At 47.9% G+C, this 13,122-nt stretch overlaps 1 protein-coding gene across 1 annotated transcript; it reads right to left on the bottom strand.

The window, feature by feature from the left end:
* Positions 1-159: 159 nt before the first annotated feature.
* LOC114910773 (MAM domain-containing protein 2-like) lies at positions 160-12,328 on the bottom strand. The gene is made up of 14 exons (XM_029253260.1): positions 12,223-12,328; positions 11,900-12,004; positions 10,462-10,712; positions 9,970-10,054; positions 9,773-9,892; positions 9,421-9,668; positions 9,260-9,353; positions 8,893-9,030; positions 8,317-8,582; positions 3,844-3,940; positions 3,380-3,535; positions 2,578-2,837; positions 1,202-1,286; positions 160-662 (listed from the first exon to the last, which is right to left on the bottom strand). The coding sequence occupies exons 1-14, from the start codon at positions 12,251-12,253 to the stop codon at positions 604-606; spliced, it is 1,995 nt and encodes a 664-aa protein (XP_029109093.1). The 5' UTR covers positions 12,254-12,328; the 3' UTR covers positions 160-603.
* Between the last annotated feature and the right edge of the window lie 794 nt (positions 12,329-13,122).

The following is a 13,122-nucleotide window of genomic DNA, read 5'->3' as shown; positions in this document are numbered from 1 at the left end:
AGTGGTGTGCGAGGACAGCTGTTTGCGGCTCCTTTCCCATGAAACTTAGCATGTGGTTGTGATCTTCAGTGAGCAGCACACAACCCTGACTGACAGCACAGCCCGTGCTCATCAGAGGAAGTCACTGCAAGCTCCTTTCGAGTTACACGTATGATCGCACTTTATTTGCAAAATGGTCTCTGTGATATAGCTGTGAGGCCAACACAAAGCTAAATGAATGTCTGTGTATATGGAGAAACATTTCTGACACACAAGTTTATAACAACATGCAACTGGTCCAACATTTCCTTTCAGCTGAACTCCCGGTTTGTGTCCATGGGGTCATCCCACAACCCGCGCTCCTTGAGAACATCCAACCAAGTCCTCAGGAAGTGCTGCTTGCGGGAACTTTGAGATCCAAGTGGTGTTTATGCAGATTAGTTCTGATGAAAATGATGAAAGTTATCCAGTCGAGCAATCTCCGCATGTCCAGCACTGCAGCTGGCTGATAAAGTCATCTTTGGGATACCTCTTCTGGTAGCTTGTGAGGAGGAGGGGCCCCTGTCAGATTTAGCTACACTCAATGTTTCCTGCAGCTCTGAACCTCATGTTGCAGTGCAAGCTTCAGTACTCTATTTTGTTGACATTCTCAGAGAAGCTGTAGTATGGGTTGGTATCCACCTCTGTTGGGGAAATAAGAACAAGGGCAGATTTCCACCTGTCAGTAACGCTCTCGAACACTCTGCACTCCAGCGGAGCTAGTGAGCCTACATCTACCCTTTACTGGGGGGTTCCCGTTACCTCCAGATGGATGGATGAAAGTGTCATTGAGTCGAATCCAACTCATAGTGACCACTGGTGTGGTTTTCTAGGGAAGGGAGGGAATGGAAGTGGTTTACTGGTGCCTTCTTCCCTGCATATCTGCAGGGTACAAACATGGGGAGAACATGCAAACTTCACACCCCCTGAGCTGGATTCAAACCTGTGACCACCCAGTAACTCAGGAGCTATAAGGCACTGGCTTCACACAATGTGCCTCCATGCCCCTATTGCCAAACATCCCTCTCCATTTTGCAGGTGTTTGAACTGTTTGAGTAGTTGAGTGCGCATATGAGCAGTTGGTCTTTTTCTCAAGTGGGCAAAGTCCTTATGGCCACCTCCACTGGAGAGATCTTTGTGTTTCTAAAGTGAAAAAGTCATACTTAAAAAACACGGAACCCACCTTGACAGGACCCCTTTTTAAAGACAATGTCATCGATTGCAATGTCACTCCGAACCGATGTTCCCCTGATGGCCTCAAACACAATCTGCAATAGGAACACAAAGCAAGCGTGTTATAGGTGTTATTCTTGCAACTCAAAGGCTGATACAAAACATTTTAACTCAAAAGCATGTCAGAATTATCATTAACCCAAAATATTTTTTAAACAAATTATTATTAAATCTGTCAAATCTATATATTAAAGGTAATAGTTGTCTAAAAGACCTTTGTGACCTTGTCAATGACTTTTTTTTTCAGGAAGGGGACAAGCTTCAGTAAAGTCTGTCTCGACTAGGATGGTAACCTGGCTATGGTGAAGGAGGTGGGGCCATGAGGGCCATACTGTCTTGGGCTTTCTGCTTGAGGCAGGCTCACTCTTGGCAAAGAGTAAAAACAAGGTAATAGTCATGTGATATCTCTTTTGTACCTCATTTTCAGAGTAAAAGCAAATAAAAGAGACATATAGTTCCTGGCTTTCAAAATTCAGGCAAGTGGTGTAAAATAAAAGGAGTGTTTAATGCATCGGATACCACTATTGGGATGATCATCCAGATGTTTAAACTGTACAATAGAGATTACTTTTCCAGGAAGATGTGTCATGTTCACCAGGGTGATACGGACCCAAGTGCGGTTACACGGTGTTATTCTAGGTAGAGTCAGCAAGCAGGATGCATAGCGGTTGTCATAGCGAGGGTCACCTGAGAATGAGGAAACCGGGGAACTGGGTTTGGGGAGGACAGGAACAGAGCGGGGTAGGAACAGGAACCAGAGCAGGCAGGGGAACAAGGACAAGGAGGAAGACAGGCATGCAGGAGAGATCGCAGGAGAACGCAGGCGTGGGTGAGCGGATGGTACAAAGAGGTTCTGCCATCTGGTCGGTCAGCTCTGTTTCCCTGATCACCCACAGGTGCGGTGAGTTGCGACAAGGTCATAGGCTTGACAAAATGTCATGAGTGCAAGCATTTTTTTGTTATATCCAACAAGGGGCGTCAATAACTGTGAAACGGAATGTAAGTTCTTCCGGGTCTTCTGGTTTCCTTCCACAGTCTAAAGACATGCTGTTCAGGTTCGGCCACACTGTGTGAGTGACAGAGGGTGTGTGTTCTGCTGATGTATGGATGAGGGACCCATTGTAAGTAGTGTATCTATCCGTGTAAGTCACCTTGGTGAATAAGGTGTGTAGGGTGATAACACTACACAGAATTCACTGGTAGTCACTTTGGAGAAAAGCATCTGCTAAATGAATCAATGTAAATGTAAATGGTTCTGAGGTTTGTGCAGTGCCGTGGGTGGAACTGAGGAAAATACCGCAGGAACTAAAATCAATCCACACTGACCTGGTGTTGGCGATCACTCTGGTAGCTCACAGAACCTTTCATCCAGGAGATGCCCTGTTCACCATGGCGACTCCACAGCAATACGTAACTCTCCTCGCCATCCAGCTGGAGGAGGACACGGAGCTCGCCTGTCCCAGACCCGTACATGTGGTAGTGGAAGTGCAGGCACTGCGGACTCCCCGATCCACGCTGCTTGTTCGACACCAGACGGGCTCTGTGTCCTTGGCGCATCTGCGAAGCCTCAAGGTACATGTAATGGCCTGAGGCATGAAACAACACAGCTTCATTGTTCAGTATCATGACACATACCACTCATCTATATCTGAAACTGTCCAAAACATCATGAAACATGGTTCGGAAGCACAAAGCCTTGTTTCACAGTCTTGAATCACAGGTGATACTGTGTCTCCTAGTCTAGAATGATGCGCAAAGCCATGTCTCTAAGTCCAGAACCATAAAAGGTACCACATCTTTCCGTCAGGACCCACAGATGATACTGTTTCTCACAGTCCAGAACCATGGAATATACTGTGTCCCCCTAGGCCAGAACCATGGAATACAGCTCTACATCTCTTAGTCTGGAATCATGGAAAGTACAGCATCTCATAGTCTAGAATTATGCACAAAGCTATGTCTCTCAGTCCAGAACCATGAAATTTACTGTGTATCTCAGTCCGGGACCACAGATGGTACTGTGTCTCACAGTCTGGAACCTTGAAGATACCACAGCTGTCAGTCTAGATCACCCACGAACCAGAAACACGGACTGTCGCAGTGCAGAAAAATGAAGGGATGGACTCACCCGTCCCTGTGGTGTGATCTCCCATAGGGCCGGTGTAGGAGGTGGGTGTCGGCCCTCTGGTCAGCACCCACTTCCCCGAGTCGTTGTCCTTGTCCTGAGAGAACTCACAGATACCCATCTCAAATGTACACGTCCCTGGTGCAGACAGGAGCGGCCCTGAAAGTACAGGAGTTCTGTCCAGCCCTGTCCCTCTAGCAGTGAGTCAGGAACCTCAGCTTCTGGATGTCCGCCTTATAGATGGATTCTCATGAACAAATCGGGTACAAACATGGGTGCGTATAAGAACCATCTGGTAGTTTATCCTGTAGGCCGAAGGTCTCGTACAGGATGAGTAAATGACAGTGCTGCTTTCTCAGACAGATTAGTATTAATAATGCTAGTAAGGTTAGTTGGGAAACACTGAGGATTTAGGAGCTGATGGTAGTGCAAGAGCGGAGTGAGTGAGATGAGAACATGTGACGCACCTGCAGTGAGGCGGCAGTCTCCGAGACTCATACTGATGTCATCGAGTCCCACCGAACCGCAGTCTCCATAGTTTGAGCACATACTTACAAACAGCACCTGGGCAACAGGGGACCATCATGTCACACCCAACAGCATGAGCATCATCATGAGCTGCATTTGTATCGCAAAATATTTTACAGCAGTTTTACATGGAAGGGAAGAAATAACCCATGTGGGATGGAAAAGACTGTTTTCAGGATCGTGTCACAATCTCCTGTTACATTTATATTTGCATTTATTCATTTAGCAGATGCTTTTCTCCAACATCTCTCTGCACATCTCAGAGAAAATACAATTTGTGCATTACATTAGGAGAAAGAGACACATAGTTGCAGACATGTGATTCTTAAATATACCTCATTCGTTTCTTTCCACTTTATGCACCACTGTTCATTGCACGAGTAAGTGCATAAAACTCAGGATAGATGATTCCTGAGGTGAACCAGAGCCTAACCTGACAACACAGAGTGCAAGGCTGGAGAGGATACACTCCGGACAAGATGCAAATCTACTGCAAGGCACCCCAAGCAGGGCTTGAACCCAAGACCCACTACATAGCAGGCTCCGGCCAAACCGGCTGCACCACCACATCCCCCTGCTGCTTCCTGATCACCTTCCAACAATTTTTTTTTTAAGGTACACAAACATTCACGTACAATACAGGAGTAGCGGCTCTGAAAAGGCTTGTCTGGGCATATTCATAAAGTCATGGTGCATGAACATTTACACCATGCATAAGCTTGAGAGATCTTGGGCAAAGTGTGTCCAGAAAAGGTGGGTTTTCACACCCTTCTTGAATGTAGAAAGAGTTTCTGCAGTTCTGAGTGAGAGAGGAAGGTCATTCCACCACAACAGAGCTAGACCCGAGAACCTCCATGCTTTACCTTTCTTGCACGGGACCACCAAGTGAACAGAAGGAGACAAGCAAAGGGGTCTGGCTGGGGTGTAGCAGTTGATCAAGTCTTGCAGATATCTAGGAGCAGTTCTTTTGATGCATTTGTAGGCAATACCCTGGGTCTTAAATTTGATCTGGGCAGCTATAGGAAGCTAGTGCAGAGAAACAAGTAGGGGAGATGCATGGGAATGTGTTGGCAAGTCCAACACAACTAGGGCAGCAGCAGCGTTCAGTATCAGCTGCAGAGGTTTGATAGCAGTAGCGGGAAGGCTGTACAAGTGAGAGCTGCAGCAGTCCAGATGGGATGTTACCATGGTCTGCACAAGAAGTTGCGCAGAGTCAGTTGTGAGCTAAGGACAGATGCTGCAGTTATTATGCAGGATGTATCTGCATGTCCGAGTTCTGGCTTCGATGTGCTTAAGTCAATCATCACTCCCAGACTCTTAGCCGAGAAGATCGGCAAAATGAGTGAATTGTCCAGTTTGATCGATAGATCGTGACAGGAGGGCAGGCCAGCTGGGAGGTGAAGAATCTCTATTTTGGAGAGGTTGAGTTGGAGGTGATGATCAGAGATCCAAGCAGAAATGTCTGAAAGGAGAGGAAGGCTGGGTATCATCAGCATCGCAATGGTATTCGAATCCATGGTAGGCTATGACTGGGCCGAAGGAGGAGGTGTAGATCAAGAAGAGAAGAGGACCCAGTACCAAGCCCCACAGGACACCAGTTGAGAGAGGCAGAGGAGAAGAATGGGAGCTCTGCCAAACCACTTGATAGGATCTGTCGGATAGGTAGGACTCAAACCATCTTAGTGCCACTCCTTTGATCCCAAGCTGACTAAGAGAGGAGAGTGGAATCCATTGGTTGACAGGGGGATGAGGACCGAGGAGAGGGAGGCGGCTCTAGATAACTGGAGAGCATCAGACGCTGCCAGAAACACCGTCTCAGTGGAGTGACCAACTTTGAAACCAGACTGATATCCATCAAAGAGATGATTCCAGGTAAGGAAATCAGACAGCTGATCACAGGCTGCCCGCTCTGGTCTGTAGTTTTGGACCGAATTGGGATCCAGTGAAGGTTCCTTTAACAGAGGTGAAATGAGAGCAGTTTTGAAGGCAGCTGGGAAACAGTAAGAGGAGAGCGAGGAGCTGATGATCTTCGAGATGAAGGTGGGGAGTTGCGGGGAGATGTTCTGTAGGAGTGCTGATGGGATCGGATCAAGCGAGCAGGTGATGGCTCTGTGTGATATCAAGAGGTCAGAGATTTCAGAATCAGAGAGCGATTTGAATTTGGAGAACATGACTTCAGAGGGAGGTCCAACACGAACCAGGGAGAGTGATGCTGTTAATGATGTCTCTGAAAAACAAAGCAAAGTCATCACTAGTGAGAGAAGAAGGAGGAGGGGGTGACGGAGGACACAGAAGGGATGAAAAGGTGGCAAAGAGTCTGTGTGTTTTTTTAGTTACAGACTGTATTTTATTGTGGAAGAAAATAGTTTTAGCTGAAGAGACAGCAGAGTGAAAAGTAGCTAAGAGTTGTTTGTAGGCATCCAAGTCCGAGCGAGTCTTGAATTTTCACCATCTTCCCTCTGCAGCCCGGAGTTTGGTTCCATTAGCACGGAATGTATCAGTAAGCCATGGGGTGGCACTGGAGATTGCTGGTTTGGAAGATAGTGGACAGAGTGAGTCAAAGGAGGAAGATAAAGCAGAGAGGAAAATGTTAGTAGCATCATCTGTTGATCCAAGAACTGTGCAGCAGAAGGGAGAGCAGACAGCGTGGCAGAGGCAAAGCAGGAGTCTGAGAGATTTTAAGTTGCAACGGAAGGTGACAGTGGGTGCAGAAAAAGGTAAGGGATTTGTGGCAAGGGAGAGTTGGAAGGAAATGAAGAAGTGGTCAGAGACATGCAGAGGACAGAGAGGACAGGACAGCCACAGTTATGGGGAAAAGACAAGGTCAAGACAGTTACCTGCTTTGTGAGTAGCAGGGGATTGGGACAGGGAGAGATCAAAGGACTGTAGGAGCAACAGAAGGCCGCTTGCATGAATGTCGTCAACATGAAGGTTGAAGTCAGCCAGGAGAATCAATGGAACGTTGTGCCCTGGCAGAGAGCTCAACAAGATGTCACGGTCATCCGAGAAGCAGACGAGAGGCCAAGGGGATGGTATTGAACAACCGCAACAATAATGATTGGAACAGTGATAGAGACAACATGCCATTCATTAATGGACAGATCATGCAGCTGGAAAGGGAGAACAGAATAGTCCCACCGGGGAGAGATAAACAGGCCTGTGCCTCCACCTCTGCTGAAGAGACGAGGGATGTGAGAAAAAGAGCAGTTAACGGAGAGAGCTGCAGGTGTGGCTGAGTTGTCTTGGTGATCCAGGTTTCAGTTTGGGCCAGGAGGTCCAGTGAGTTGGCATTTCCGGAGTCCCATGGAGAATTCACAGCAGGGTAGAGGGTTTGACAGACAAGGATAAACCAAGTTACTGTCGCAGCAGGACTATCCAGGTCTCTGCTGGTGGCGACGTTGGATGGCTGGGTTGCCGTAGGCAACTTTAATGGTCGGCATGTTAGACGCAACATCCCTCACGGAATGCGCTGTCAGTGGTCTTCCTCGTTGGACTCCCACAGGTAGACTCCTCTGTCTTTGCACCGCGAGTCTTCGCACCAAGAGGCTTCCGCAACCGCTGCTGCCATGGGTCACCAGCTGCTATTTACACAAGCTACTTCCTGTGAGGTGACATTCCTAATAGAAACTGAAACTACTCCAACAATGGTGACCAAAACAAAGAAAGAAACAGATGTGACTAATCAATTGCCAGAGTGATGCCTACTCTACATTACGGGACACAGAATTGTTTAGTTTTACATGTACTCTAGCAAACCGTAAAGTGCAATTCTTCAAATTAATAATAATAATACCACAGACACCAACCACTGACAACTACACAAACACACATCCAATTGCTTCTGACTATCCACACAACTACACGACAAGAATGCACGTCTGTGGAGCTGGTGAGGAAAAGGCAAGAAGGAGAGACTGTGAAGAGAGGGTCTTTTGAGAGGGCTCTGGAAATCTCAAGACAACAGAACAACAACTTCAGCTGAGAGTTCTGCCTGATTTTAGTAAGTTAGTCAACGTGAAATGTACTTATTGTACTTAATACGTTCGGTATTTATCCGTTATCCACCTCTCTGTGTTCAGTGCCCGTTCATCCTCCGGAGAGTGACCCCCACCAGCTGTGCACTGACTAGTGAGTTGTATGTTCATCATAGCAATGTCCTCCTGCAGCTTTGTCTTGAGCTTGTGCCTGGAGATCATAAGCAATCATTCGGTTTTGATGTTTCATCAAAACATTTTCCACCATGTGACTGCTTAGAAAGAGGAAGAGCACAGGCAGGCAGGAGGCAGTTTCCACCGAAACCCAGAAAAAAATCAGGTAAGCAGGCACAGAGCAATGGAGAAGTGCTGGTAATGTGCTGTGCTCCTCTCTTTACTGAACCTCTTACATCAGTGCATTACTTTGGTGTTTGTTACCTTTGTTGCTTGGCGTCTTTGGAAGGTGACATGCACCTCGGTCCACACATTTCTGGTACTTTCAGTCACTGTCCAGATCTCCTCTTCGGCCCCACCAATATGGTCACTGCTGTAGACGGTTAGAGCGTGGTCCATTCTGGTGAAACCGCTCAGCGTGTAGTAAAAGCGCAGGCAGTAAGTCAGGTTCCCAGGCAAAGAAGGACCATACAGCAGGCTCATGTAGGCAGGTGGGGGAATGAGACGGGTGTTTGCCATGAGGAACGACCCTGTAATTCACCAGAAATTTAACCTTTAACTTTAAGCGCAATAAGGTTCTAAAACTGATTTGGATTGCTTTATACTGAAGGGGTTCAAGACACCCAGAGATGTGCATCTACTGTAGCCACACCACAATTTAACTCAGGTTGGTATGACCAAAGCTAATGCTTCAGCTGTGTTCAGTTATGGTGTGTCCAGAGTAGACCCTTAATTCAGGTTTTGCTGAACTATGGTGTGTCCAGAGTAGATCCCTAACTCAGGTTGTGTTGAACCACAGTGTGCCCAGAGTTAGACTCCGAACTCAGAGCTGTGACTCACCTGAACCAGTAGTGTGGTCCCCCAGTCTAAATATGTTGGGCTTGACAGATACTCGGCTCCATCCAGCCTGCTCAGGTTTATAACTGCAAAGCCCTTCTTCGAAATCACAGTTTGCAACAGAAGGGTCAAAGGTCACCTCTGCAAAGACATCCTGTAAATGCTTAACATGGAAACATATGAGAAGCACCTGAGGTTACTGACAATATCCTAAATTCATATTTAACTGTTCACATTGTAGTTCTGGACTGTTCCTTCATAATGTAGTGGAGTAAATTACTGTACTTGTGTTTTCCTTTTAAAGGTAAACACCAATGAGCTTGGCAACACTGTCAGGAGATGTGAGAGCTCCGATGCTTTAATGTCCCACCAGTTTCTGAGTAGCAGAACTGAGGAGAGAAGGAGATGTCGTCGAGTGCCATCCTTCCTCCCACATGACTGTTGAAGGCCACTTCAAACACCACCTGGAAGAAGACACACCGTGAGATGTGAGTGGCAGAACTGGTCCCCTCCTTATGTGACCCCACTGACCTCCAGGGGATAGGGTGCCCTGAAGTCCACTTGTGCCAACGTCCAGCCTGAGGTCCTGTTGATTTCAGCCCTCCAGATGTCCCTGTACTGTCCGAGCTGGTCCCTGGTGAGGACGTTGAAAAAGCAATTGCTCTCCTGATCTGACCGGTAATAGAAGGACAGGCAGCCGGCCAGCGGCGTGGTGGTCATCGGAGACACCAGCTTAGCAACTTCCTTGCCGAAAACCGAATCTGCATACATGTAGCAACCTTAATCGACACAAACAGGGAAGGAAGAGAAGATGCAGATGAAAGCAAACATCTCACTCTTCAGCACTAGCTGGAGTTGTCCCAAGCGAGTTGATATGTTTAACCTGTCTCATTGCTCCAGGTGGCGTCTCCAGAATGAGCGCTGCTTCCTCCTACGTACCAGGAAACACCGGTGCTCCAGGGGGTGCTGTAGGCGCACAGGTTGGACTCCTCAAAGCCACACTCTGCACGAACACACAGTAAGTGAGAACCAGGTATGTGGAAGCCACATACACAGCAACCAAGCGTGGGGGCCACTGACCTATACAGTAGCCAGGGACAATGTCCACTTTGATGATGGCCACACTGCTCTGCACCTTTGGACCAAGATGTCCCTCGAAGATGACCTGCTAGTGCAAGAAGCTTAATGAGAAACCTGACACAAAGAGACACACAGCAGAAGAGAGAAAACAGCGAGTGATGGTGCTGGAGGGTTAGCGTTAGAATTTAAGGTTAGGTTTAGGGGGTTGGGTTAGGTGGTGGGATTTAGGAGTTAGGGGTCAGGGGGTTAGATTTAGGGGTTAGGGGTTAGGTTTCAGGGGTTAGGTTCACGAGTTGGGGGTTAGGGTTAGGGTTATGGCGTAAGCTGTGGATGAGGGGCAGGCGTGTGTGTGTGATATACATTTATTCGTTTAGCAGAACCTTTTCTCCAAAGCGACGTACATCTCAGAGAAATGTATTATTCAGCTTCATGAAGTCTTAAACTTAAAATAACATTTGGCGACAGGTTACACAGACTCTGCTGCTTTCGTACCTTGCAGGAGACTGATGAGTTGCGGAGGTCTACGCTGGCAGTGAGCCAGCTGTCAGAGGGTGCGTCTGTAGCCCAGAGCCTGGTGTCAAAGTTGTGCCCTTCGGGCCGCTGGTACAGCCAGAGGGAACCCGACCCAGTGATCTGATACACAACCCTCAGGCAGCTCCACTCCAGCAGCTCTAGCTCTGGGCTCACCAGAACCGCCTTTTCAACCCCTTCCGTGAGGGTGTGGTCAATGATCAGGAAGTGTCCTATGGAGGACAGGGTAACAGGGAGTTTCCTGGTTCAGGGGAGTCCGGCTGCAGCTTCCTGAACTCAGACAGTCCATTTTACAAAGTGATGTTGCAACGCAGAGTAAACAAAAGGGATTCAACAACGGACAAAGAGCTTTAGACACAGAAACAGGAATATGGACACACAGCTTGTGTGTGTGATACCACCATGTTGCTGGTTCACATCCCTCCAGTAGCTCCTGTAGAAGGGACATTCAAATAGCAAATACACAGATAATCACAGCAGGTGGTGTTGGACTCATTGATGGCGCTGTTAGGAGATCTAGAGAGAAGTGGATTTCAAAGAGATGGATTTTAGACTCTTCTTCAATGTGTGAGGAACTCAGCAGCTGTGATGGACACAGGGAACTCAGGGTCCACCACATCAGGGACAAAACCGAGAACATACAGGCCTTAGACGTTGGACCCTTTGTGAGTTGGACCACCAAGTGCCAAGAGATGGAGGAGTGCAGCGGTCGAGACTGAGCAATCTGGATCTGTAGGTCTCATGCTGGTCTCATACTGCAGCAGGAGAGAGAAGTCCACCCACAAGGGTAGGTCTCCAACACGCCTCACCTGCTGGTCTACTGCGCTTTCATGTGGTCATGCGCCACTAGGGTCACTCCTCCACATGTCCTTCCAGATGTTAGTGGACATGTAGGTCAAGGTGCCGGGGGACCCTGCTGCTTTCTGCTCTTCCTTTTCCAAGTCTCATTTTGAAACTTCTAAGACCTTAATTTCCTGCTTAAAGCTCTGCTGGCCTGCATGGGAGAGGACGCTCCAGGAAGCACTTCCTGCATGCCAGATGTTACAGAAAACACAGTTTTCTCAGTTTCGAAGCTGCGGTGAAGTCAACGGCTGTGTCTCGGGTCCGACATTAATGAGAAAGGCATGTCCGGTGCTCGGTTTGGGTGCCAAAAAGGTTCCTGCCACTAGGAGGCGCTTCTCCAGTTTTGGCAGTGACACACACCAGTGGTGTACACACCTGCCGTGCCGTGCTTCACTTCCTCTCCCCATGGTGACCAGCCTGCATCACTTCATGTAACTGGATCATTTTATAGGGCTCCAGGTGTACTCAAGGCTCCATGCTTTTAGCGCTAGACCAGAGCTAGTGTAACTTTAAGCCTGTTCACGCTGATGTGTGAAGGTGTGCAGGGGTCTCCTACCATCCGCACTTCTGGTCCACTCAGCGAACGCGGGGTCAGAGGTGTAGCCACAGGTGCCCTGGGCAAAGCTGCAGGAGCCAGACAGAGGTTCCCCTGTTGTGAGGACTGGGAGAGGAGACACACACACACACAAGCACAGAGAGAGAGAGAGAAAAAAAAAAACCACCTGAACATGATGTCACACTTGCTCTATATCCCATCCATCTGCTGGTCATGGTACCCATGAACTTCCTGCCGGAGTCATCACACGCTGGAAGCTTAACCTTAAGAAACTTATTTGTTTCTATTTGTGTTAAAGTGCATTTGCAGGAGAAGAGCTTCACCTAGTGGAGTGAGCAGGAAAAGGAGCAGCATCGTGTCGCCGTGGTCCACCTGGATGACTTGCGCTGATGGGGGAGAGCGGTCAGCAGCTCCCAGACAGCAGGCGCAGCAAGCAGAACACTTCTGCCCTCGCCTCTGTTGAGTACAGGGCGACTGAGGCTCCAGCAGGATTCCTCTGGCAGGCTTTGTGTGTGTGTGTGTGTGTGTGTGTGTGTGTGTGTGTAGCTGGGCAGGGCAAATCCGTCGGTAATGGACACCAGACCCCAGGAAAACTCCTTTTTCATCGCCAGTGACAGACACACTCGTATTGCTCTTCAGTGTTTACTCTTATTTATTGTTTTATTTTATGCGTTATTTTATATACATTCCCAAGGTCTCTGTGTTCATAGCTTTCCATTTATTTTCTTACATTTCTCCATTTATCTAACACCTTTCTCCAAGCAACTTACAACATTACACTGATTTACCATTTTACACAGCAGCGTAATTTCTACTACATCAATACAGTGAGTACATTGATCAAGGGCACTACAGCATGAGGGGGATGCGAACCCAGGTCCTTTGAGTGGCATGCAGCAGCTATAACCACTGCGCCCCCTGCTGCCACACTGTTATTATTAGTCTGTGTTATATGGAACATATGTCATACATTTAATATGGTTCAGGACCGTGAAAGTGGCTCTCACTGAGAAAAAAGGAGTGCAGAGGAGCTTTTTCCCCATAAAAATTACTCGTGTATTATAGAATGGGTAGGGTAAATCGGAGTAAACACAATCACAATCACACTGTGAGTCGCTCTGGAGAAAAGATAAGTAAGTTACAGACAGTACAAATAGGTGCCCAGACGCTGTTTTACTACATGTGGAGCAGAGCACTCTTCCCAGCTGGCAGCCAGAAACAGT

This window comes from Scleropages formosus, chromosome 6 (genome assembly GCF_900964775.1).
Source record: "Scleropages formosus chromosome 6, fSclFor1.1, whole genome shotgun sequence".
Lineage (NCBI taxonomy): Eukaryota > Metazoa > Chordata > Actinopteri > Osteoglossiformes > Osteoglossidae > Scleropages > Scleropages formosus.
This window is presented reverse-complemented; position numbering and strand designations above follow the sequence as displayed.

Excerpts from the sequence above, each read along its gene's own strand:
- LOC114910773 (XM_029253260.1), bottom strand. The coding sequence starts at position 12,253 with ATGCTGCTCCTTTTCCTGCTCACTCCACTAG. Across the intron at positions 10,713-11,899 it reads GTGGACCAGAAGTGCGGATG|GACACTTCCTGATCATTGAC; the intron begins GTAGGAGACCCC and ends TGTCCTCCATAG. Across the intron at positions 8,583-8,892 it reads GGACCACACTACTGGTTCAG|GGTCGTTCCTCATGGCAAAC; the intron begins GTGAGTCACAGC and ends GGTGAATTACAG.